Here is a 26,551-nt window from a genome sequence, read left to right on the forward strand (position 1 = left end):
TTAAGCTACTCCTATTGTTGGTTTCATGAAAGAGCAAAGGCTCCTAAACTTATTTTTTTGACATGTATTTTTAATGTATAAGATATAAAGATCACATTCAGGTAAATAACCGCCTAATCCCACATTTAAGATAACCAAATTCTAGGAACCCCTGCACGGGTGAACAATTTCTTTATAACACGCTAGGACAATACAAGCCATATTTTAACTATTCATTTAAGGGCTCTTTATATCATTCCTGGCCCAACAGCTGTGAGCCAATAGATACCAGCTTTTTCTTCTGCTCTATTATTTCAAGTCTCTTATAATCCTTTTTCATTAAACTGAATATTTATTCCTTCTGTAAAACATGTTTTTCTCATTCCTTTAAAGTGAGCCTATTTTCTGTGAAATGTACTGTTTCATCCCTTTAAAGAAACTGCACCATGCCAAAAAGTACTCCAGTGGGGAAAAAAGGAGAAACTTTTTCAATTAGAAACACATATACTGATAGAAGAGATTTCCCACACGAAGTCACTGAAACACTAGGGGGAAAAAAAATCTTCCAACTCTCTTTTGTTGGACTGGAAAATTAAAAGAAAGAAAAAAAGAAAATCAGACAATTCATGAGTTTTGGCTAACGTCTAAACTACCTACACAGAAAGGTCACACTCAAAGGCACATACCTGCATGGGTCTGATGGCTGGAAAAAAATAAGGTGGAATCGACTGGCCCACAATGTGACAGATTTCAGGGGAGAGCAAAGATAGAGAATATTACATTGATGTAAAGATCTGAGATCAAAGCTCCTTAAAGCAGAAACTGCTTCTAGTCCTCTGCTGCTCCTCACAGAAGATAATAACCAACAGCATCTTGAGTACCAGTGCTGTGTATGTGAAAGTTCCCACGGCCTGTCTAGGAGCAAACGGGCTCTGTTTCAAACAGCCTCTGTCCACCCAGAATCGCTTCCCTGTGGAGAGCTGCCAACGATGTGAGTGACAGAACTGGGACTCTACAAAAGACAGGGCTGAGCCTGAGGCTTGCAAAGGCACAAGAAAGACACCCGCAACTCCAAATATTCTAAAAAATAATAATAAATAAATAGATGAAACAAAGGAGGTAGGACATCCAGACAATGGGAATATCAGTCAGTGTTAAAAAGAAATGAGCTACTGAGCCACGAAGAGACATGAAGGAACCTGAAATGCTTACTACAAAGTGAAAGAATATATCTGAAAAGGCTACATACTGTATGATTCCAATGCAATGACATTCGAGAAAACACAACAGTGAAAAGATCAAGGGTTGGGAGAGAGAGAGAGAGAGAGAGAGGAATAGGCAGAGCACAGATTTTTAGAGCAGTCAAACTATTTCATGATACTACGATGATGGACTCATGCTGTTCCAAATTGGTCAAATCCCACAGAATATAAAACACCAAGAGCGCACCCTGATGGAAACTGTGGACTTTGGGCAACAATGATGTGTCAGTGCAGGTTCATGGAGGCTGAGTGTACGTGAGGGCAGGGGAATACAGGAACCTTCTATTCCTTCCACTCAACTTTGCTGTGAACCTAAAACTGTTCTAAAACATAAAATCTATTTTAAAACAAAACAGAGTATGCCTGAAGGCAAAGGGAAAAGACCCTTTTAGGTCAAGAGTCTAGTACCGAGGGTAAAAGAATATTACCAGCTGAGCCAGCATGTACCTAAGTGGGCCTAGAATGACAATCGATTCTGAATGGAATTCTAAATCCTTGGCCCAAGACCCAAATAAAGAATACTTTCTTTCATACCAGGCAAAAGCCTTCTAATTCACTGCATAACTACAGAATAACTTAAAGGTTGAAGGAAATAGTTTTTCTTTCTTAAATGTATTTGAAGATGACCAAATTTTAAATTAAAACTTTCTTAATAAGTTTTCCTTAGGGAAGCAAAGGAAATTGAAGTTTGCCTTGTTTGGGAATCAAATAAACCGAAGTTAGTCTTCAAATTCACTCTATTCTAAATTAAACCTGCAGAACAGTTAAAAGGGACCAACTGAAGCTATGAGGGCTTTTTCTCCCAAGAGCAGAAATGGAGGAGTCGGTGCAAAATGACCAATAATTGGACACTTCAAGAAGTCACCTGCAGCTCCGTGCTCTAAAGGTACTTGGAAAAGCTGTAAAAAGGGATGATCTCTCACCTATCCCTCTAAAGCCAACTCGATTCTTCCTGTGTTTTGGGTATACACTATCAAAGAGTACACAAAGAGAAAGATTAAGGAGAATAAATTCTACAATGACAGTGCAACAGGAATTATATTTTAAAAATCTCACATGGAAAACCAGTTACTTACATAGTGCAATGCTGTTGTTAAGTTGAAAAGATTTGCAAAAACAAATTATTAATATTCAAATCAAAATCCAGGATCAAACGATCAAGTAAACTTTTTCAGCGCATCTGAAAATATGCACCGTTACTTCAAGTTCTTCACTGAAACATTATTTCCTTCCCTGCAGTCTTGCTATTCTACTCCCAATACTTCTGACACGCAAACGTGCAGCCATTTTCCCGAGAGCAAGCAATCCTGCAACACGGGCTGGGTGTCCTACAACTCACACCAGTTCCGACACCACCTACTTGGAGACGGTGTCAGATCCCACAGGTTAACGACTCAGTCCCACAAGACTACCCCTTCTTCAGATGCCAGTTGGAAGTCCCTGGTCTCCAGTACCTCTGACCAGCTGGCTAGAAATTGGTCCCACCTATACGACCCCCTCCTCAAATTCAGTAATTTGCTAGAACGGCTCCCAGAACTCAAGAAAACAGTTTACTGACTCCATTACTATTTTGTTTTGCTTTGTTTTTTAATGAAAAGATTTAACTCAGAAACAGCCAGATGGAAGAGAAGCACAGGGTAAGGTATGAGGGAACAAGGAGGCCCTGGCCCTCTTCAAACTCACTACCCTCCCAACATCTTCAAGTGTTCAGCAAACGGGAAGTTCTCCAAACCCCAACTGTATAAGACTTTTACACAGGCATAATCAAGTAGGCATGACTGATTAAATCATTGCCTGTTGACAATCAAACTCAATCTCTAACCCACCTCCCCCTCCCAGAAGCAGGTCTGGATGGGGCAGGGGTAGAAGTGTCTGAGAAAGCTCTGACGCTCTAACCTTGAGGTTGGTTCCCCCGGTAACCAGCCCACCATCCTAGAGAGTTTTTCACCTCATTAACCTAAAAGTTGTGACTGAAAGGGGCTTTAATGAATAAGAAAAGACACTCCTTTAGCCTTTAAGGCTTTAAGGCTGTTATCACTTAGGGAATTACAAGGACTTTAGGAGCTATATACCAGGAAAGGGGCAGCTGCACAAAGACCAAAATACATATTTCTTATTATATCGCAATATTACAGTTATATACCCCCTCTTTTCAGAATCCGCGAATCCCCAGTACACACAAGAAGACAGTTTGTCCTGCAAATAAGAAGGGCAAACCCTTCTTTATGGTTTAAGTAGCACCAAAATTGGTCTGTTTTGTCCAAGTTAAAATAGGCAGAGAACGACTTCAGATGTAGAAAGAGAAACTGGGGGCTCCTGGGTGGCTCAGTGGTTAAGCCGCTGCCTTCGGCTCAGGTCATGATCTCAGGGTCCTGGGATCGAGTCCCACATCGGGCTCTCTGCTCAGCAGGGAGCCTGCTTCCCTCTCTCTCTCTCTGCCTGCCTCTCTGTCTACTTGTGATCTCTCTCTGTCAAATAAATAAATAAAATCTTTAAAAAAAAAAAAAAGAGAGAGAGAAACTGGAAGTACATCAGAGAATTAAGTTTTCAATCATCAAGACACCAAGACTCTTCCAAGGATTAATCTTTTATTAATTGACCCGGCTCATCAAAGTCTATTTCTAACTTTAGTTTTAAGTTATCATCCTAGATGATATGTTACATCTATTAGTGATATTGTTATAATCCTAATTCCTCAAAAAGTTAATTCTTTATGTAGCTCACATACCAATACTTCAATGAAATTACCTAAAACAGGTTTTAATAAAATATAACAAGGACTACCAAGTTGGTAGGTTCTTAAAGAAATTAAATCATGTGTCTTAAGGTAGACTTTAATTTTCCTGAACTGATTCCTATTAAGATAAAAGCCTTAAAAAGAATTTAACACGTCACTACCTCATTCCAAAAAAGGATCTGAGGCAGCAAGGGAAAGTAAGTGGAGTTGAAACTACAGCTTTAAAGCAATTAAGACAGTCAGTGTTTAATGCTCAGTCAACACTGCAACTTTGAGGGTTGCATCAGACAATAATGCCATTAAAAAAGAAAAGAGGCAACAACTCATTGAGTAATGTCTGAGGCTCCATGATTAACTAACCTGTCTACAGAGCTTCAAACTCCTCTCTCATCCAATCCTCCTTTCATGTAAGGATCTGACGGACTAATTTGTTGCTCCTTTAATAAGCTATTAACTACATGTAGAGGTTAAAAAAAAAACTGAAGTTATTACTACACATACCTGTATTTTTCCTCTCAAAATTCAGAAGGTAATTTTAATGATTCTTCCAATTCAGTGTTTAAATGACAGTAAATACAACACGATATTATCACCATTGTTGAGAATCCCAGATCAGACTAAAATTTTAGCAGGTTCCTAACCACCATCTGATGCCACCCCACCCAACAACCTCCCACAGGCCACTCTACTGAGTCTAAACCAAGACTTCTTACCCTTCAGCACCTGGGATGGCCTTGCCAGGATTCGAACCTGGATCATCTGTATGGTCAGACAGAGGCTTCCAATGAGCACAAGACCAGCTGCGGGTGCAGATCCCTTCCTCACAATTAAAATTCTGAAATGCCAGGCATTTTCAGAGAACCCGGTTTGCAGAACGACAGGTTTTTACCAGATACTAAAAATAAAGAACTCAGGGGGGAAAAAAAATGGACATAAGGACAAGGCTACACGTCTCCTAGCTAAAAGACACTTCCATACACACCATCTCCTTTGGTTATAATCACCTTGAAAAGGAGGCAGGTAAAGATCACCCTAACTTTTTACAGATGAAGTCAATGCAGAGCTGTCAGAACTCTTCTCATGGAACTAAACTACTCAAAATTGTAAGGAAAACCAGGAGTGTTCTAGAAACTTTACCTTGGCATTTTTCTGGATTGGGCAAAACTTTGGACCTCTTTGGAGGCAAATTTATTCGAGGATCCCCAACAGTCAGTCCCAAAATAGTACCGGCTGGAATTTCTGCTGGTGATGTTATTCCTTTAACAAAAAACAAATAAAACCCATCCTTTTACAAAGTCATTCACAATATATACACTTGCTTGAATATTCAAATTTTTTAATAAAAATTTCTTCTTGGGCTAATTATTAAAAAACCTACATTCCTCTTTTGTCCCATTAATACTTTCAGAGAGTAAATTAACATTCGTGGAGAGTAATATTTCTCACCAAAAACATTAAGTTAACATAACAGATTATTTTACAACACGAACATGTATATTTCCATCAGTGATAACTACAGTAGCTTCACACACAAACGTAATTGTGTACGGATAAGTAGAGACCTTAGTTTTAGTACCTGGGCTATGTGTTTACCTATCATATCAGAATGCCAGTTATTTGGAATACTAACATAAACTCAGAGTTTCCTAAGTTCACTGAGTCAGGCACCACTCTTCCATGTTCTCTTGCTGTATTATGACAAGGAGTTCCAAGTTAAAAAGCACTGCTCCGTGTACTTAGCCCAACTATAAAACACTCTTTTAATGCACTTCCCACTCCTCCCTTCGTCCCCAAACCACCCGGTCAGTATTCCCTCTGAATACCTCCCAACAACTCAAAAATGGCTTCTTGTCTGTGATGAAGGGAAACGCTATCAGGATTCTTACAGGTTTCAGTCCACCAGTGGTGAGGTGTCTTCTCTGTGTCTTCTCCCTCCTGAAAAATAACAACTCCTATTCACCAGAGAAATGATGAATCAGAGTTGATCATTTAGTTAGGGCTGAGATTCATGGGCAACTGCTCCCCTATTTAACACATTAATTCACACCAACCTAAGTGCTCTTCTAATCAGAGGCATGGACATAGCATTACACTTCTCTCAAGATTTCACACACTAAAAACCACACCTATGGTTTTCAGAGAGACACCTGCGTTCTTCTCTCAACACACTACTGATGAAAGAGGACTGCTCCTTGCTCCTCTCCCACTACTGCTAACTTCATACCAATTTAAGCAATAAGACTTTCCCCACAAAAAGAAACACCAAACCTACACTGTCTGAAGAAATCTTTGGCAAAAGGATATCTTACAATTGCTTTATTCCTAGAAACTTCAAATAAGATACACAAGTCTTTTACTTGTATTTTTCCCAGATAGAATGAGGAATTGAGCAAGGTTTCAAAAATCATCTCAGGGGTACTTGGCTGGCTCAGTAAGAAAAGAATGAAACTCTTAATATCAGGGTCATGAGTTTGAGCCCCATGCTAGTACAGAGATTACTTAAATGAATAAAAATATAAGAACTTGGGGTGCCTGGGTGGCTCAGTCAGTTAAGCATCTACCTTCGGTTCGGGTTGTGATCTCAGGGTCCTGGGATCGAGCCCCGTGTCGGGCTCCATGCCCAGCGGGGAGCCTGCTTCTCCCTCCCCACCACGGTTCATGCTGTTGCTATCTCTGTCTCTCAAATAAATAAATAAACTCTAAATAAATAAATAAATAATTTTAAAAAATAAAAAACAAAAACAAAAAAAAGAAAACCAAAAAGCACCTCCGTACCAGGTGCACACAGAGAAAGAGACTTACAGCCATGATTCATACGGAAGTTCACTGAAGTAGGACGTGCTCCTACAGATTCTACAGAAGCAACCTGTTAACATACGAGCTATTTATGTCACTCAAGTAGCATAGCTTATTGGTTTAAAGCACCGGCTCTGGAACCAAACTTCTCAGGTTCAAATCCTCCCTGAGCGACTTATGAGCTGGAGTGGAGGCCCTCCTCTGTGCCAAGCACTGTGCTAAACACTGGGGACAGAGTCCTTGCCCTCACCAAATTCAATATGAACATTGCCTAAGTACAACAAGCAAATCTAAACATATTAAACTGAGAAATATACAAAATGCAATGAAATACAATATAATTGATTTCATTTAACTTGGGGGTCAGGAAGGGATTCCAGAGGGAAATGAGATAAAGGCTGAAATCTGAAGACTAAGGAAGGTTTACCAAGCAGGGGGCGAGGACAGAACATTTGGCCAGGTGGGAAGAAAGCAGGTGTGAAGGCTTTAAGGGAGCAGAGACCTGACATATTCCAGGACCTGAGAGAAGGACAGCACGGCTGAGCTGCAGTGTGGAAAGACAGAGCCAGAGGCAGGAAGCCACGAGAGTACGCAGTCACGTGAATGACCACAAATACGGTAAGAAACTACTCAATAGCTTTAGATCGGGAAATGACAATATATGAATCAACTGTTAAGAGACCATTCTGTTCCCTGCGTGGAGGCTGTGGTGAAAGGAAAGAAGAGCAGAGGAAGTGAGGAAGCTGCTTCGGTGAGACACACTGGTTGAGGATGGTGTAGAAGCAGAGAGAGAGAGGACAGAAGTAGCTTTTGATTTTTAAAGTATTTTTCTTCTAACAGCTCAAAATCTGTTCCCACCTACATCTTATCTGACCACATGAATTCTGTGGGAGGCCCCGGCACGGAAGGGTCAGCTGTGCTAACACAGGGAAACAAACCGAATCTGAACCTGGAGCGTCTGATTCCTAACCTTGTTGCTCTTCTCTAGACCTGCAGGGGCAACTTAGTAGCCACCGGCCACAGAGGTCTATTTTTATTTAATTTCTAGTTAATTAAAATTCAATGAAGGTACAAATTCAGCTCCTCAGTCACACCAGCCACATCTCAAGTGCTCAAGAGCTACATGGGCTAACAGTTACCACACTTGGCGCACCCTTGCCGAAAGCTGGACAGTGCTGCACTAGACATATTGCTCTTAACCTTTTCAGGACCACGGACCTTTAAAATTAGCCCCAGAGAGCCTTATTACATTGCTGGAGGGAATGCAAGCTGGTGCAGCCACTCTGGAAAACAGCATGGAGGTTCCCCAAAACGTTAAAAATAGAGCTACCCTATGACCCAGCAATCGCACTACTGGGTATTTACCCTAAAGATACAAATGTAGTGATCCGAAGGGGCATGTGAAGCCAAATGTTTATAGCAGCAATGTCCGCAATAGCCTAACTGTGGAAAGAGCCCAGATGTTCACCGACAGATGAACAGGTAAAGAAGATGTGATATAAATATACAATGGAGGGGCGCCTGGGTGGCTCAGTGGGTTAAAGCCTCTGCCTTCGGCTCAGGTCATGATCCCAGGGTCCTGGGATCAAGCCCTGCCTCAGGCTCTCTGCTCAGCAGGGAGCCTGCCCCCGTCTTTGTCTGCCTCTCTGCCTACTTGTGATCTCTATCAAATAAATAAATAAAATCTTAAAACACACACACACAAAGGACTACTATGCAGCCATCAAAAAACCTGAAATCTTGCCATTTGTGAGACTCTTGATCATAGGAAACAAACTGAGGGTTGCTGGAGGGGAGGTGGGGGGATGGGGTCCCTGGGTGATGGACATTAAGGAGGGCACGTGATATAATGAGCACTGGGTGTTCTGTAAGACTGATGAATCACTGAACTCTGCCTCTGAAACTAACAACACACTGTGTGTTAACTGAATTTAAATTAAATTAAAAAAAAAAAAAAACTAGCCCCAGAAAATATGCACCACACAAGTACAAACAAACAAAAAAAGGCACAGAATTTCAGTAACTTTAAGGGCTCTGTTACCCACAAAACTCACCACCTACATTTACAGTCTGCATTTAATAAGAACAAATATGTTTAGATTCACTGATATCTGTTCTTCTAGAAGTGGAAGGTGACCAAGTCTTTGATAAGAAGCAGAGACAGAGAAAGAAACATTTACAGGCCATGGCCCCAAATGGTACCGAAGTATGTTAGGTCTCACAAATTTGCTAAGAAGGACATGAGTGGAATAAAGCACCACAGTCGCATTTACTCTCATGGTCTGGACAGAAGCAGCCTTCAGCGCCTCGGTCAGGATGGAGTGGGAAAGCGGACCGATCAACCGGAGCCTGTTCATCTCCATCGTCAAATCACTGAAAGAGAGAGAAGGTCTCGAGATGGAAACGTCCACCGTACACAGTGTCTGAGCCACTGGTGAAAACAGAGCAAGTCTTCACTAAAACTATTCAGTGGGTTCAGAGCAAATCCAGCCTGTACCTGATTATAATGCCTGTGGCTACAGAGATCCAAGAAGACGGCTGGTGTGGGTCTCTAGTTCCGTCACCGATGATTTTTTTAACGGGTTTAGCATTTTCTCCATCATCTTTCCGTTTTCTTTTCTTGCCCATTTTCTCATCAGGCAGTTCGGTTTGGCTTTTTTCTTCGGATGTTGTCGGCAGAGGGCTGGGGGTGCAGACGGTGGGTTTGATGGGTTCCACACACTGGCACACTGCTTTGAGTTCCTCTAAGATATCCTAAGGAAATATTGAGACACTTCAGGGGGTTTAGTTCATATTATTTTTTTACTCCCTTTAAAAAATTTACATCTGGGGCGCCTGGGTGGCTCAGTGGGTTAAAGCCTCTGCCTTCGGCTCAGGTCATGATCCCAGAGTCCTGGGATCGAGCCCCACATTGGGCTCTCTGCTCAGCGGAGAACCTGCTTCCTCCTCTCTCTCTCTGCCTGCCTCTCTGCCTACTTGTGATCTCTGTCTGTCAAATAAATAAATAAAATCTTTAAAAAAATAAATAAATAAATAAATAAATAAAAAATTTACATCTTTATCCCTTTACAAATTAAATGAAATTCACCATCATCAAAAAGCTTTTGGGGCGCCTGAGTGGCTCAGTCGTTAAGTGTCTACCTACGGCTCAGGTCCTGACCCCAAGGTCCTGTGATCGAGCCCTGCATTGGGCTCCCTGCTCAGTGGGAAGCCTACTTCTCCCTCTCCCATGCCCCCTGCTTGTGTTCCCTCTCTTGCTGTGTCTCGCTCTATCAAAAAAATAAAATCTTAAAAAAAAAGAAAAAAGATAAAAAGCTTTTTTGTTGCTTCTAAGCAGTGCATGGCATTTGAAACAAAAAAGCTCCTAAGTGTCAGGGGCGCCTGGGTGGCTCAGTTGGTTAAGCCTCTGCCTTAGGCTTGGGTAATAATCCCAGGGTTCTGAGACTGAGTCCTGCCTGCTTGTGCACTTCTCTGTCAAATAATAACATCTTGGGACACCTGGGTGGCTCAATCGGTCACAATCCCAGAGTCTTGGGATCAAGTCCCACATGGGCTCCTTGTTCAACAGGGAACCTGCTTCTCCCTTTGCCTGCCTCTCCCTCTGCTTGTGCTCTCTCTCTCTGACAAAAAAAAAAAAAAAGAAAAGGAAAAATCTTAAATAAATAAAATCTTTTTTAAAAAAACCAAACTCCTAAGTTTGTGACGATTAATGAAAGACTAATGAAAACAACATGACTACTCTGAACAGTTAATATTTTTTTGAAAAAATTTACGGCTTACCATATGAAACTAGTGAATAGACCAAAGAAAAAAAAATGAGTAACAGAGATTAAAAATCATCAGACTTACTTAAAACAGCTTCTCATCATCAAAGAGGCTCTGACAAGCACATAGATACCAGTGAATTCAGGCATCATGGGAGCATTAGACCAAATGCAGCACTTCAAGCCACTATTTTTTTTTTTTTTTTTAGATTTTATTTATTTATTCGACAGACAGAGACCACAAGCAGGCAGAGAGGCAGGCAGAGGGACAGGAGGAAGCAGGCTCCCCGCCGAGCAGAGAGCCAGATGCGGGACTCGATCCCAGGACTCCGAGACTAGGACCCGAGCCGAAGGCAGCGGCTTAACCCACTGAGCCACCCAGGCGCCCCCAAGCCACTATTTATATAGTGGGTCTTTATCTCTACTTTTGCTTATGGTTTACCAAAATGTAAAAGGTCAAGATTTGCTTCGTTTCATATTCACATAACATTTTCTTCCCTCTATTCAAATACCAAGCTATCAGCCCAACTTTTATACTACTTAAACTTCCAAAGCACTGATTTCAATGGTAATTAAGAATGCAGTAACAGGGGCACCTGGGCGGCTCAGTCATTAAGCATCCGCCTTAGACTCAGATCATGATCCCAGGGTCCTGGAATCAAGCCCTACATCGGGCTCCCTGCTCAGCGGGAATTCCGCCTGCTTCTCCCTCTCCCACTCTCCCTGCTGGCATTCCCTCTCTCGCTCTGTGAAATAAATAAAATCTTAAAAAAAAAAAAGAATGCAGTAACAGAGTTGCGAGGAAATCATCTCAAGGATTATACCTGTTTAAGCGTTGGATGAAGCCAGATCCACAACTGCCTGCTCTCAGAAGTGTGACTGGGGGTTCTCTCAGACTTCCAAATAAACGTGACAGGCCCCAGCATCTCTTGAGGGTATCTGTTTGCCCGATAGAGCAGGACACTACCTTGGCGCTTCCCAGACAGGCAGTGAACTGCTGCGAAAGTCAGTCCTGATGTAAACAAAGACAACACGTCATGATCTCCGGTGCTGAGATGGCGGTGCTATCGCCCGATCGCCACACTGTTTCTTGTTGTCTATCTCCCTGAGGGGTGAGGCGCTGCTTTTGATCACTGCATAGATCAAAGCCTGGCACATGGTAAGTTCTCAATAAACAGTCAATGAATGATTTGAAGAGGTTTGAGTTTCTGCCTGACTGAAGTCACTCCACCCGAACAACGGCTCTCTCACTTAACACCTGACAACGTTAGAAATGATCTGAAACAAGCCCCACTTCTCTAACATTAACACGCTCCTTGGGAACAAGAACTCTCTCTCGCGTTTTGATATATGTTTAAAGCTTCCTTGCTAGAGGTATGAGTAAATACTCAAAGACTAAAATAGTGCTCAGCTTTGAAACAGGTTTACCTGCATCTGTGCTACACATCGGAGAAAGAGCCTTCAGGATTTCTTCCTCTTTGCCCTTCAACTCCAAACAACAGTAGTAGGATAAATCCTGCACAGAGGGAGAGACATAATTAAATACTCAGGAAAGGACATGGGGAAAACTGTGAGAAGCCAAAGGCCACATCAGAAAAACTTCTACAGGTCCATGACACAGACCAAATTGCTAAAGCTATCATTTCGTAAGTCAAAATCTGAAATCTGTCTATTCCTAGGACATTAGCAAATATTCTTTTTTTTTTTTTAAAGATTTTTATTTATTTGACAGACAGAGACCACAAGTAGGCAGAGACACAGGCAGAGAGAGAGGAGGAAGCAGGCTCCCTGCTGAGCAGAGAGCCCGATGCGGGGCTCGATCCCAGGACCCTGGGATCATGACCAGAGCCGAAGGCAGAGGCTTTAACCCACTGAGCCACCCAGGGGCCCCAAATATTCTTAAACCAATCTTAAGCAAAGTCAAAATGAATTTTCATTTAAAATGTTAAGTTACGGTGTCCTTGTCAGAAAGAATATCTGTGGGTGCTCCTAGCTGGCTCAAATGCCCATTGTTGGATAAACAGATAAACAAGATGGAGTATCACATACAACGCAGTACTATTCAGCCTCAAACATGAGGAAATTCCAACACATGAGACAACAAGGGTGAACCTTGGAGACATTATGTTAAGTGAAATAAGCCAGTCTCAAAAGGATAAATATTGTGTGATTCTACTTATATGAGGCATCTAGAATGATCAAATTCCTAGCGACAGAAATTAGAATGGTGGTTGCCAGGAGCAAGAGGGTGGGCAATGGGAGTTATTGTTTAACAGGGGTAGTTTCATTTTGAGAAGATGAAAAAGATCTGGGGATGGATGGTGACCATAGTTACACAACAACGTGACTACAGTTAATGCCACAGAACTGCGCACTTAAAAATAATTAAAGGGTGTGCCTGGCTAGCTCACTCTGTTAGGGCATGCAACTCTTGATCTCAGGGTTGTAAGTTCAAGCCCCATGTTGGGTGTAAAGATTATTTAAAAACAAAATCTTGGGGCGCCTGGGTGGCTCAGTTGGTTAGGCATCTGCCTTCGGTTCAGGTCATGATCCCAGGTTCCTGGGATCAAGCTCCACATCAGGCTCCTGGCTCGGCAGGAAGCCTGCTTCTCCGTCTCCACTCCCCCTGCTTGTTTTCCCTCTCTTGCTCTGCCTCTCTCTGTCAAATTTAAAAAACCAAAAACCTTAAAAAAGAAGGTAATTAAAGTGTACAAATTTGATGTTATGTACATTTAACCACAATTTTTTAAAGGTTCTTATATTGATTAGTCTGCTATATTGCTCTCAAGATCTTGGTATCAAAGAATCATAGTACAATGGCTTTTAAAACTTGGTCAAGGCTTCCAATTATGGAATGAACAGGTCACGGGGATAAAAGGCACAGCAGAAAATACAGTCAATGATACTGTAATAGCGTTGTGTGGTGACAGATGGCAGCTATGCTGCAGTGAGCGTGGCATAACAGAGAGAAGCAGAATCACTGTTGTACACCTGTGACTCATTAAGACTATGTGTCAACTACACTCAGATAAAAAAGTTAAAAAAAAAAAATCTCGCCAAGGTCATCCTACCATTGAAAGATCCTCTGCCTAAAGGAGATTTCTAAATATTTATTGGGAGAGAGAAAGCAATTTGATTTAGCAACTGGGGGAGGGGAGAGGGACAAGATTAATACTACCACCAGCTCTACAACAAACTGTCCTCTCAAAGAATTTGAAACAAACTTCCCAGCATCCCACTGAATCATAAGCATTCAGAACAGCATTTTGAACATAGCTCTAAGGGCACACAAATATTTGGTGTGGAGCAATGACTTCTAAATGAATCAGTACTGAAGAAATCTCAAACGTGACCACCAAGACCCTGCAGGACGTGGTTCCTCCTTATTTCTCCCAAACTAACCTCCTCTTCACATTATCTTCAATCCCACTCTCTTCGTGTTAATCACACCGAATTTATTTCCGTTATTCCGTCTTACCTGACTTCCTCTGCCTCCCTGACTCTCCCACTGTCTTACCCCTTAGGACTGAGCCCAGACATCACTTCCATTTTGTCGAAACAAACCAAAAAAGAAACGCAGCCAGAAGCACACACCTGAAGGAGGCACCGGTTTGTCATGGCTCGGTAGCAGGCTCTGTGGCTCTTCACTGTCGGCCTCTCTCCCAGACAGTAGCCCCACTTCTTGACCATGTGAAACCGCTTGGCGTGCCAGATGTGAGTCTCCAACCATATGTTCTTCTTTTGTCTACGGTTGAATTCTAGCACCCGGTTTTTGTGGCATCTTCGAGCTTTATGGCATTTATTCTTTGAATGTTCTTTTTTCTGATGTACTGCTTTCTCGGCCTGCGGTTTCAAGGACAGAGGCAGATCCTACTTTGTAACGGTCTCAAAACAAAGCTATGTGTGAGGAATTCAAACGACTAGCTTTGGATTAGGTAGACTCCATTAGTACGCTTAAATTTTTTTTAAAGATTTTATTTGAGAGAGACAGAGAGAGCACAAGCAGGGGTAGGAGCAGAGGAAGAGGGGGAAACAGACTCCCCACTGAGCAGGGCACCCGACACGGGGCTCGATTCCAGGACCTGGAGATCATGACTTAAACCAAAGGCAGATACTTAACCCACTGAGCCACCCAGGTGCCCCAGTATGCTTATTTTTTTAACTTGGTTATCTCTCCAAAGAAAGAAGAGAAGGGGAGGCAACAGAATGAAGACCTCAGAGATGGGCAAACTTAGAGAGGAAGCCCAGTCCTTTCACTAACTGGGCAAGCTTCGTGGACTATGAGGATTAGAATATTTATAAAATGCTCCACACAATAACACAAGCTTACTGTGGCTATTCATATTAGAGAGCAAGACAACACTCAGATGCTAGCTTTTTTGTTATTGGTTTTTTAACCTCTGAGATTAGAACGAAACCCAAAACATAGGATGAAAAATATCAAGCGAGGAAAACCTATATATTTCACATTGGCTAGGTCCCGAGAGACAAATGCCAAACCTGATGACTCGGAAACAAACCTTACGTTATGTCTAGAAAGCACAAAATCCCTGTTCAGTTTTCACTCTTAATCTCCTTCATAGCTGAGCAAAACTTTTGGGAGGGGGGGAAACAAGCCCAAAAACTCTTCCCCTTTAGTCTACGGGCCCCTCTCGTCTGATCTCGGAAGCTAAGCAGGGTCGGGCCTGGTTAGTACTTGGATGGGAGTCTACGGGCCCCTAAGGATAAAGGGTTTATGTTGATGAACTCTAACCCCCCCACCAGAATAGTACCAGTTTAGAGAAGGTGCTCCATGGAGAACTTTCAAATCAACTAGCAAAGACATGGGTAGCCTAGACCATCTGACAATGCCCAAGCCAAGGATTTTGGTGAAGCCGAAAACAACTAGACTTGAATGACAATTAAACCCTAGTCAAGTTTTCGATGTTGAAAAAGTCAAAAGGCAAATACCAGGCATTGATGCTTTTTTCCCTTAACCTTCCAACTTTGAGCTGGCCACACCTCCAAAATACAGAATTAAAATCACTTATATGGTAAGGTTAGGATTTTATTTTAAATCTGGCAGGGGACCATCAACTATTTAACGCTATTAAAAGAAAGGGCTTCCAACCTGAAACTAAAAAAAAAAAGAAAAGAAAGGGCCTTCCAAATACTATGTGTAATATCCAAATGTCCGCTAATTAGAGAGCAAGGGGGCGGTGGGAGGAACCATGATTAAACCAAAATATGCAAAATGACCATTTTGCTTTTTTCATTTTAATTCTATTAGGTTAAGAGTTCTCAATTTCTTTTAGGAACTACTAACTGAAACATTTACACTAAGTGAAACTCATACCTCTTTCTGGGCAATCTCCCGCAACCGCCTGGGAAGGCGCTTGACGTTGTGGCTCATGGCTCTCCGTCTCATGTGGCGGGGCAGGGTCTGGAAAACCAGCGAATTGGAAGACTTCTGGGTCACTGCTTTCAACATAGCACTGATTTCCGCAGCTCGAGCTTGAGCAAAAGTAGAAGCTGTTGACAAAACCAGCACCATCATTAAAGATTAAGTCTCAAATCCGTACTTCTGGTAGATCTCCGAAGGAAGAGAGAGCTGAAGTCTGTGGGCTTACAACTCACCCACCACCTGAACCCCCAATTAGATTAATACCAAGGGTGGTTATTTGTGTATTAAAGATTATGAAACTATTCTGTTTCAACTTCTCTTTTCTACCAGGATTCAGTGTTACTTTTCTAATCAGATAAAAAGTTTAAAGCAAGTTTACAAAGAATTTCTTAAAACAGAGGCCTACGGGCAATATAATCTCAACCATTTTTAAGGGCAACAATCCCATAAGAAAACAAAGAAAAAGCAAGATTTTAACAATGGTTGTGACTTCAAGGGCTTTTTTTTTTATATATATATTTTCTGCTTTTTCCAAATATGTACCCATAACTATTACTACTTTTCCTTCTAGAAAAACAGAAATTTTTTGGATGTAAACAGGAGGCACAGAGGTTAGAAGACACACCTAAAGAATACAGGGTTGGGGGATAGCAGAGGCGACAGGAGACAAGGTCTAAAGGGCCTGGAGGTCTTATCCTAGGAATGTGTTAAATTTGGTTTCATCTTTGGAGAATGGGTGCTGAGACACAGAGATGGCATTTTATATTTTAAAAACGGGTAGGGGAAGGGCAAAGAAGATTTTAGGATGAAAAGCAAGATTTCACAGATATGGACTTAAAAGAAGACAAGTAAGAGGGAAAAGAGAGACTGAAGAGAGAACAATCAGGTTGAGGGAAGCTACAGCCAAAGTCTAGGCAGGAGGCGAGAAGGGAGGAGGAGAGGAGGGAGATGGGGAGGCAGGGCGAAGACAGACACTGAAGTCTGGCTTTATCAGAAACCGAGAGCTCATCGTATAATCAAACTTCACTTCTTCACAAACACCTACCAGTTATATACTTGGGAATTTCCTGAGACATGCCCTCCGGACCTGCTTTCCAACCTCCTTTCTTTTTAAACATGATTTTGGAGGAAGACTGCTCCTTCACATCAGGATCCACGGGGGAGTGGTGGGTCATTTTGGTTTGCCGCTGTCGTGAAGTTCCAGGGAAAGGCTCTGGTTTATTTTCAAAAAGAAAACAGAAAGAAATAGGTCAGCCTTACCAGGGATCTGCATTACAGTGGAGAACATTCACTGGGTGGCAACACTAATGTTTTTAATCCTACAACCACCCTGTAAGGAGGTTATTACTATCTTCCCTTTAAAGAGGAGGGAATCTCGGAGAGTGAGGTGAATGAATTACCTTGCCCAAGGTGACACTGCTAGCGGGCCTCACACTGGCTAATGTTGTCGGCATGACAAATTAACCTTGCATATAACTGATACAAGGGACCTTTTCTCCAAACAGTACAAAATAGATTTTTAAATCTCAGCTCTCTTAAATGCTACAATTTACATGATTTTGTATATTTAGTCTTTTATCATAATTCTCTGGCACACTCAAGTTGGGAGCCCATGCTAAATTAAAGAAAGAAATAAAAGCAAAGTCTCTATACAAATGTCTGGGCGATGAAACCACTGACTTTGAGATAACTTTGAATCCCTGTCTGTAAATGGAGGGAGAGCTCAGCAGAGAATTTTATGGTGTTCCAGTTTACTTCCATTATAGTTTTAATTATTACGCCCCTGTACTCCATGAAACATGTTACAAAGTTTGTTGCTGGGAGGTTTAAATGAGATAGTATGTGTTAAGGCTTCTGACATGGCATGGTAAGCACCAACTATTGGATCCGAATCTCAATTTTTGAATATGTGTCTAAAACTCAGTTAATCAGATCCAATCCATACTCTTCTTTGAAGTGTCCCCATAAAGTTCTTAGTCACCCGCTTGCTGTCTTCCCAAACTGGCATTTTCTATTGCTACCCAAAGAACAACTGTTACCTTCATATCATAAGGTTCTAAAATCAGCACATAAGTTAAACGCACTTAAAATAAACACACTGTGCCTCTTTTAGGAAATAAAATAGTGTGAATTTTTTTAAAGATTTTATTTAATTATTATTTATTTATTAATTATTTATTTGTCAGAGAGAGAGAGAGAGAGAGAGAAAGTACAAGCATAAGCAGGGGGAGCAGCAGAGGGAGAGGAAGAAGCAAGCTCCCCACTGAACAGGGAGCCCTATGCTGGGCTCCATCCCAGACCCTGGGATTATGACCTGAGCCGAAGACAGATGCTTAGACTGAGCCACCCAGGTGCCCCGAAAATAGTGTGATTTAATAGTAATTGTGTTAAGATAGAGTTATAACATACCCACTCTAATACAGCCAATTCTTATTCCCAGCAATTATGTACTATAAGGTCACAAAGAACACTGAATTAGCAAATACTGAACCACTGTTCCTAGAGGAAATACATACAAACACATATCACACTGATTGCAATCTCACACCATAAAAACAACTCATCCTGGTACATTCTGTTTCCTTTATTTACAAAGGAAAAAAGAGATTCAGAAGTGCTAAGTGATCTGCTGGAACTCAATCCCCAGTGGGAGACAGAGCTCCCTGGGCTCTGCTGCGAAACCCCACTAGTGTCCCCCCATCTGGTTGTCTCCGTCAGAAAGCAGAAGCAAAAAAAAAAAAAAGAAAGCAGAAGCAAGAACACAGTCGGGAATCTCAGCTAAGAACGTCCATGTGGAGTGACTCAAATTTCTCCCCTTTCTTCACAAGTCCACAAATGACCACCAAAGTACCGTAAGTATTAATTTGGGGGTTACAAATCAACTTATTTGCAAATACAAAATGTGTGAATAATGAGGGTCAACTGTATCTGTTTTTAATGCAGGTTATTTACTATTTAAATAATAAGTATCAAAAAGAACTGACAAAGGGTGCCTGGGTGGCTCAGTTGGTTAAGCGTCTGCCTTCGGCTCAGGTCATGATCTCAGAGCCCTGGGATCAAGCCCCAGGTCAGGCTCCCTGCTCAGTGGGGACTCTGCTTCTCCCTCTCCCTTTGCCCCTCCCCCTGCTCATGCATGTACTCAGGCTCACGTGCACGCTCTCTCTCAAATAAATAAAATAAAAATCTTAAAAAAGAAAGAATTTTGATCCAAACAGAGTGGAGAAAGTACTGTGTATCTTACCTTGTTTTTGAGCTTGGAAAGGTCTTCCACCTCCATTATGGTACTTTGTGCCCCTATCGGCCACAAAGCCAGAAGATAAAGTCACGTTAGTGGGCTGGTTCCTCATTTTCTTAGCATGTTTTCTTTCTTTTGCATTAGACATTTCTGGAAAGAAAGTAATAAATTTAGTACAGGCACAGGGAACTTCCATACAAAGATAGAAATACATGTAGTAAACAAAAATTCATGTACAAAATCTGATTCTTCACTATAATGAATCTTTACTTATAAGTGGGCTGATGAGATCAAAATGTTATCATGATACTGATCCACAGAAGATGCATCACCAGGGGCACCTCTAGGGCAGCCATGAATGGTATTAACACCAAAAAACCAATTCAACAGGAAAAAAATAAGTCTACTGACGGAAGAGACCATTATTAGTATATTCTAGAATGTATTGCCAGATAATTCAATCACATCCCAATGCTGACACTGCACAAAGTCTATTGAAAGAATGAAAAATGAGGTACAAGAGAAGATCCCTCTGCCAAGGCAAAAAATTTTTGGTGAAACAAGAGCCACCTGAATCATGATCTAGAGTACATGCTATTCTGATATGATGCCCTCTACAAGTACATATATTACTGATGTTTTCATTTCAGCCACTGAGACAAGGACAGCTGTACCTATAATTCATAACAGCCAAAAGATTTCAATTTAAAACAAGGATAAAGGACAAAATCCTGCAGTAGCCTCATGGATTTACTCAGTAGTTCTCAACTCTCAAACTCAACAGCCCCCTTTTTCTTTTTGTTTTCCGGTTTATTTATTTATTTGAGAGACAGAAAGAGCAGTGGGGAACAGAAGAGGCAGAGAGGGACGCCTGGGTGGCTCAGTCAGTTAAGCTGCTGCCTTCAACTCAGGTCATGATCCCGGGGTCCAGGGATCGAGTCCTGCATCAGGCCCCGCAGGGAGCCTGTTTCTCTCTCTGCCTCTGCCTTGCCACTCTGCCTGCTTGTGCGTGCGCTCTCGCTCTCTCTGACAAATAAATAAATAAATAAACTCTTTAAAAAAAAAAAAAAAAGGAAGAAGAACAGGGAGAGAGAGTCTTGGGCAGACCCCACACTAAGCATGGAGTCCGACATGGGGCTCAACTTCATGACCAAGATCATAACCTGAGCCGATATCAAGAGTCGAACCCTTTAACCAACTGAGCCACCCGGGCGCTCCTCCCTCTTCTTTCCTGAATGGCCTGAAACATCTGTTTTCTATTTTGAAATTAAATTCATTAATAACATAACCTACTAGACATCTAACTTTTAATAATATATACCCTACAATATGTGGCCTAACTATAATGTAAAGGAGAACTAAAAAGTAATTTTAATAAAATAGTGTGTACCTTCTGCATGTAACTATGTCACCGCTACTGGGTGACCTTATGTAAAATAGGGAGACAGTCTGAACTCAGGGGTATAATCACAACACAAGGCCCCAGTACAGGCACTGCCGCAACTTGTAGAGCTGGAGAAGAGGCCTGGAAGCCCCCATGCCATAGTCATTAACTCTCTTCTTACTGACTGTAGGGAATCTGAAGAGTCCGGCGCGAAGGAAGGAAGCTCAGAGTAGCAGAGCCAAGCCGTTCTCAAAGCATTTTGATATTTTAACACTAGTCCTTACTGGTACCTATACATGGAATTAACACGAATGCAACAGCTACAAAGGCAAAGTAATATAGGTGGGTTGTACCAGAACCTCAAAGAGAAGGCAGCAATGCCACTGTCAACATAGCTTTCCAAACTAGTGAACACCCCTTGGTAAAGAAGCGAAAGGAAGAGAGGGGGAAGGTACAACCTTGTTTTGATTTATTGAGCTCCTAGAAAGTTCAGTGTATATGAAAACCATGTAACCGATATTTTGTGCTTTTATGTAAAACAGGTACTGGGCTACTGTGGAACTTTCCTGCACACTGCAGCATGTCTAACATCCCTGGTCCCCACCTGACAAATGCCAGCAGTGTTACCCCACTCGTTACGCCAGCCAAAAACACCTGCAAAAACAGACTGCCACATCAAGACGTGCACCACTCCCACCGAATGCCGCTGAATTAACTACCACCCATTCACTTACCTCCTTCGCAATGCAGGGCTTCATTCAAAACTAAAAGTAACCAGTGTTGTGTAGTATTTAAGAACCCTTCCTTTGGAGTTAGGAAAAATCTGGATCAAATATGTTCCTTAACACTTTTTAGTTACCTAATCTTAGGAAAGTTACTTTCCCTCTTTGAGCCTCAGTCCCCTTCTCTATAAATGGGAATCATCACAACGTTGCTGTGAGAGTAAGGTAATGTACATAACACACTGAGCATGGCACTTTGCAAAAACTAAGGGCTTGATTTACAGTAGCTTGATTTACAGTAGCTATTACTCTCAAACAGAGGAAAGATAAAACTGAGCAGGCCCAGGGAGGCCAGACCGAAATTACAAAGATTATGTCATTTCACTTTCACCTAAATGAAAGACAACTACATGTACACCCAACACCATCTCTCAAATTAAAAAATATATAGGAAGCAAATGAAGTTCTGCAGAACCAATCAGCTAGTGAATGACATGGCTCAGATCAGTCCGCATTAAGAACTATTCAGAATGGAGAACTGCAGGAGACAATCTTTCTAGACAAGGCAGTTAAGGAGGAGGGAGCGATCGGAAGGGAGGGTTGGCTTGGCGTGCACTCTGCACCTCGAGAACGTTATTGCGCCTTTGGAAGACTATTGCCCAGAAGAAAAAATGTTTGATTTTCACAAGCCAAAGATGTACCGAAGTATAGAGGGCTGCTGTATTTGCAGAGCGAAGTCCTCCAGTTCTCGATTCACTGACAGTAAACGCTATGAAAAGGACTTCCAGAGCTGTTTTGGGTTGCATGAGACTCGTTCAGGAGACATCTGTAATGCCTGTGTCCTGCTTGTGAAAAGATGGAAGAAATTGCCAGCAGGATCAAAAAAAAAAAAAACTGGAATCATGTGGTAGATGCAAGGGCAGGACCCAGTCTGAAGACTACATTGAAACCAAAGAAAATGAAAACTCTACCTGGAAACAGGATAAAAAGCAACCAGATCAGTAAACTACAGAAGGAATTTAAATGTCACAATTCTGATGTTCACAGTACCACCTCAAGTGCCTCCCCAGCTTAGTCTCCTTGCTATAGTAACCAGTCAGATGATGGCTCAGATACAGAGATGGCCTCTGGCTCTAACAGAACGCCAGTTTTTTCCTTTTTAGATCTCACATGCTAGAAAAGACAGAAAATATGTTGTGGGATTATCTATAAAGGCCGTTTTGGGGAAGTCCTCATTGACACGCACCTATTCAAGCCTTGCTGCAGCAATAAGAAAACAGCTGCTGAGAAGCCGGAGGAGCAGGGGCCAGAGCCTCTGCCCATCTCCACTCAGGAGTGGTGACCGAGGTTTAGGTAGAAGGGGAACAAAAACGATTTAAATTTTGCAAAGAAAACAAAGCAACAAAACCCTCCTATTTTTAACTCGGATACCTGCTATTCTGCCAAAAGACAATTTCTAGAGTAGTTTTGAATGGGTTGTTACTTCTCCAGATCCATAAACTCTGAAGCCAGTGTCTAGCTTACTAAAAGAAAAAAAAAAGTGTACATAATATTTAAGATGCTGAGTATCTCATAGGAAGGCTGAATGCTGCTGTAAAGTGCTCTTTAAGTCTTTTTTTTTTCTTTCTTAATCCCCTTCTAATGAATGAAACGAGGGGAATTTCAGGGGACAGAGATGGGATTTGTTGTACGATAAACGTATGTAGTTTTAGTCTTTCTATATTGAGAAGCAGTGGTTGGGGCATTTTTTAAGATGGCTGGCTAGGGGATGCCTGGATGGCTCAGTTGGTTGAGCTGCTGCCTTCGGCTCAGGTCATGATCCCAGGGTCCTGGGATCGAGTCCCACATCGGGCTCCTTGCTCAGCAGGGAGCCTGCTTCTCTCTCTGCCTCTGCCTGCCACTCTGCCTGCTCTTGTTCTCTCTCTCTCTCTGACAAATAAATAAATAAATAAAATCTTAAAAAAAAAAAAAAAAAGATGGCTGGCTATACTTGTTTCCTTCATGATAATAAATTTGTCATAACTCAGTTAAAAAAAAAAAAAAGCAATTCAGAATGATTTCACAAAACAATTTCATTCAGCTACTATTATCTACTTGAATCAGAACTTACCCAGCAAGACAGAGCACACTGCCTGGGAAGTATGCTATTGATTCAATCTGGATTTGAATCTACTGCACACTAAACAGGCCAGGAGGAGGCTGGGACTCAAGGACTGGGGTAAGCTTTGATACCAGACTGAAAAATTAGCAGATTGAACTAGCAGTGGTCCTCAAACAGTTCTAACAGCAGAGGAGAATGACTATAGATTATATCCTTATGAGGTCTAAAGATTTTGCTTAAAAATAGCTTCCAGAAGGAATTATAACTCCTACGTGGACAATCAGGTGAGTTTTACATCTATTCCTAATATTGTTTGTTTGTTTCCACAGTTACTCCTTTAGCTTTAATGAGCACTAAGTATATGCCAGTGTTTACAAATGTGTTTTCCCCAAAATCTTCAAATAAATTGGACATATCATGTTTTCTCACACCGCTTACTATCACCTGGTTGACCAGAGATATATCCCTTTAGAACTACTTCAGTTTGACAACCTGAGCATTAACCAGATGATCTCTGATTTCTCCCAGATCTAAAAAGTTGATTTGGACAGATATAAAATTTGCCTTAAGAATACAGGTATCTTGGGGTGCCTGGGTGGCTCAGTGGGTTGAGCCTCTGCCTTCGGCTCAGTTCATGATCTCAGGGTCCTGAGATCAAGCCCCACATCAGATTCCCTGCTCGGCGGGGAGCCTGCTCCCCCCTCTGTCTGTCTGCCTCTCTGCCTCTTGTGATCTCTCTCTCTCTGTGTCAAATAAATAAATAAAATCTTTTTTAAAATATAAAAAAAAAAAAAAAAACCAAAAACACAGTTATCTTGGGGCACCTGGGTGGCCCAGTTGGTTAAGTGTCCAACTCTTGGTTTTAGCTCAGGTCATGATCTCAGGATTCTGGGATCAAGCCCCCATCCGGCTCCATACTCAGTGTGGAGTCTGCTTGTCCCTCTCTCCCTCTGCTCCCCGCCCCCACTTACACACACAGTCTCGCTCTCTCTCCCTCTTTCTCTCTCAAATAAATAAATATCTTATTAGAAAAAAGAATACAGGTATCTTGTTTCAGAAGAAATATTTTACACAAGTTAAATTATTTGTCATGCCCCAAGAGAGCTTCTTATTTAAAGAATCATATGGTGAATTATTTTGTATTTAAAAGTACCTCCTGGGGCGCCTGGGTGGCTCAGTGGGTTAAGCCTCTGCCTTCAGCTCGGGTCATGATCTCAGGGTCCTGGGATCGAGTCCCACGTCGGGCTCTCTGCTCAGCGGGGAGCCTGCTTCCTCCTCTCTCTCTGTCTGCCTCTCTGCCTACTTGTGATCTCTGTCTGTCAAATAAATAAATAAAATCTTTAAAAAAAATAAAAATAAAAGTACCTCCTAATTGTCCAGTTTAATCAAATTTACCAGCCTTTTGGTATCTATCCTGTGCTTATTAGTTTCAGGCTGTGCGTATACAAAAGTAGCATAAGGTTGTGGCTTCTTTCCTTACAGAATTTGGTTGTCTTAAACAGCTAACATTTATGGAGAACTGTGTGTGTTAAGCACTATTCTACAAGCCTTACTCATTCAATTCTCAAGACTCCATAAGGGAAATACTAGCACCACCTGTATTTTATAAATGAAGAAACTGAAGCACAGAGAGGTAACATAACCTCACCCAGGCCAATAAGATTTTAAGTTTGCTGGGAGTCAAACCAGGCAGTCTGGCTCTAGTCACTATTTTTAAAACCCAAAACAATTAGGAAAAAAAGACTACACACATTAAAAGACCAAATTTTGCAGTATGGTACAATAGGAAACTGAATAAGAAGGGAAAATGTGGATCCACAGGAAAAGTCAATGAGAAAATAGGATTTCAGGGGGTTGGAATTTGGATGGGGAAGAAAGAGTATTCGGGAATCTTCTGTGTGATTTCAGGAGCGAGGGCTCTGGATGTCTTGAGTAGGATGAGACAGTAGGAGGGGTAATACTGAGCAGGCCAGGGAACCCATACTGGAAGTTCTATTTTATTCCGTGCTTGAAGCCCCAAACCAATGAAAAAGCTCTGAAGGCTCTTGAGCAGGAAGTAAGAAAACCAAACCTTTGCAGTATGTAAGACAAAGGAGAAGGAATAACAAGGACTTTTTTTTTTTTAAGATTTTATTTATTTATTTGACAGACAGAGATCACAAGTAGGCAGAGAGACAGACAGATAGAGAGGTGGAAGCAGGCTCCCTGCAGAGCAGAGAGCCCGACGTGGGGCTCGATCCCAGGACACTGGGACCATGACCTGAGCCGAAGGCAGAGGCTTTAACCCACTGAGCCACCCAGGTGCCCCAACAAGGGCTTTCTTAACATTACGTTTAGAAGCAGGGCAGGACAGGAATCTTACCTGTCTTTTCCACTGTAGTCCCTCCAGCTCCTAGCAATGTGCCTTGCACAAAGCAGGGCTCAGTATGTATTTGTTGAATGTAAACCTGCACGCATAAATGGAGTGAAGCGTGCTTATGATGCCTTTATTAACAGAATAAGAAATACCTGGCCAAGTACCACGCCTTCTGACACGGCATGACTATCTGCCAAGAGACCAGCCTATCTTCCTTTTTGAAATCAGACCCCAGTCACTCGGGCTCGGTTCAGATCTAAGGAGAATGCGTAGAGCCCCTGCAAAGCTGGAGGAGCACCCAGGAATGGGAACATGGGAGGGGCGGACGGTGGACAACGCCCAGATCTCAGCGCTGTCCCCTTAATGACTCAACTTATTCCTTCAGAGTGCCTGGCAGGACGGGGGAGCAAGCCCATTCCAAGGGCGGCGTCCGCCCGGCGGGACAATACGGGGAAATGACAAACGCAGGGGGCTTGAGCTCAGGGGCAGAACGAGGCGCGGGGCGGCAAGCCGGGCCCAGGCGCAGGCTGCCAGGGAAGAAGAGCAGGTCAGAGGGGGCTGAGCGAAGACTGGGAGGAGAACTGGGCCAGTGCGCGGGGCGGGGGCCGTCGCACTCTCCCTCCAAACTCGCAGACTCTGAGGCACACCAGCCCCGCACGACCTACCTGCCAGAGGCTCTGAGGGAGGAATCCAGGGATCCCCGGGTCAGAATGACAAGGCTCTGCGACAGTCCCGTCCCTGGAAACGTGTGCGGCGAACAATCTGCATAGCGCATGCGCATGTGCACTCGCGGCCTCCACGTGGCCGGGAACCTGGCTGAGACTACAACTCC

The 26,551-nt window shown here is 42.4% G+C and overlaps 1 protein-coding gene and 1 pseudogene across 2 annotated transcripts in view; one reads left to right on the forward strand and one right to left on the reverse strand.

The window, feature by feature from the left end:
* Positions 1 to 19,304, reverse strand: part of LOC111146672 (POP1 homolog, ribonuclease P/MRP subunit) — a 31,087-nt gene extending 11,783 nt beyond the window's left edge. Inside the window, exons 1-10 of one of the 2 annotated variants that reach the window (XM_022502328.1) lie at positions 19,163 to 19,304; positions 16,967 to 17,134; positions 15,874 to 16,049; positions 14,133 to 14,381; positions 11,967 to 12,054; positions 11,363 to 11,550; positions 9,272 to 9,528; positions 9,048 to 9,147; positions 5,802 to 5,910; positions 5,116 to 5,235 (exon numbers count right to left, since the gene is read on the reverse strand). In XM_022502328.1, the coding sequence (XP_022358036.1) occupies positions 5,116 to 5,235; positions 5,802 to 5,910; positions 9,048 to 9,147; positions 9,272 to 9,528; positions 11,363 to 11,550; positions 11,967 to 12,054; positions 14,133 to 14,381; positions 15,874 to 16,049; positions 16,967 to 17,134; positions 19,163 to 19,304 (1,597 nt within the window). Of the gene's footprint in view, positions 1 to 5,115; positions 5,236 to 5,801; positions 5,914 to 9,047; positions 9,148 to 9,271; positions 9,529 to 11,362; positions 11,551 to 11,966; positions 12,055 to 14,132; positions 14,382 to 15,873; positions 16,050 to 16,966; positions 17,135 to 19,162 lie in introns of both variants that reach the window. The other variant, XM_022502327.1, reaches the window with a different exon arrangement.
* Positions 19,305 to 21,909: 2,605 nt separating this feature from the next.
* Positions 21,910 to 22,604, forward strand: LOC111146673 (annotated as a pseudogene).
* The last annotated feature ends 3,947 nt before the right edge of the window (positions 22,605 to 26,551 follow it).

The sequence above is a fragment of the Enhydra lutris genome, unplaced genomic scaffold (genome assembly GCF_002288905.1).
Source record: "Enhydra lutris kenyoni isolate GAN:26980312 unplaced genomic scaffold, ASM228890v2 scaffoldscaffold14, whole genome shotgun sequence".
Lineage (NCBI taxonomy): Eukaryota > Metazoa > Chordata > Mammalia > Carnivora > Mustelidae > Enhydra > Enhydra lutris.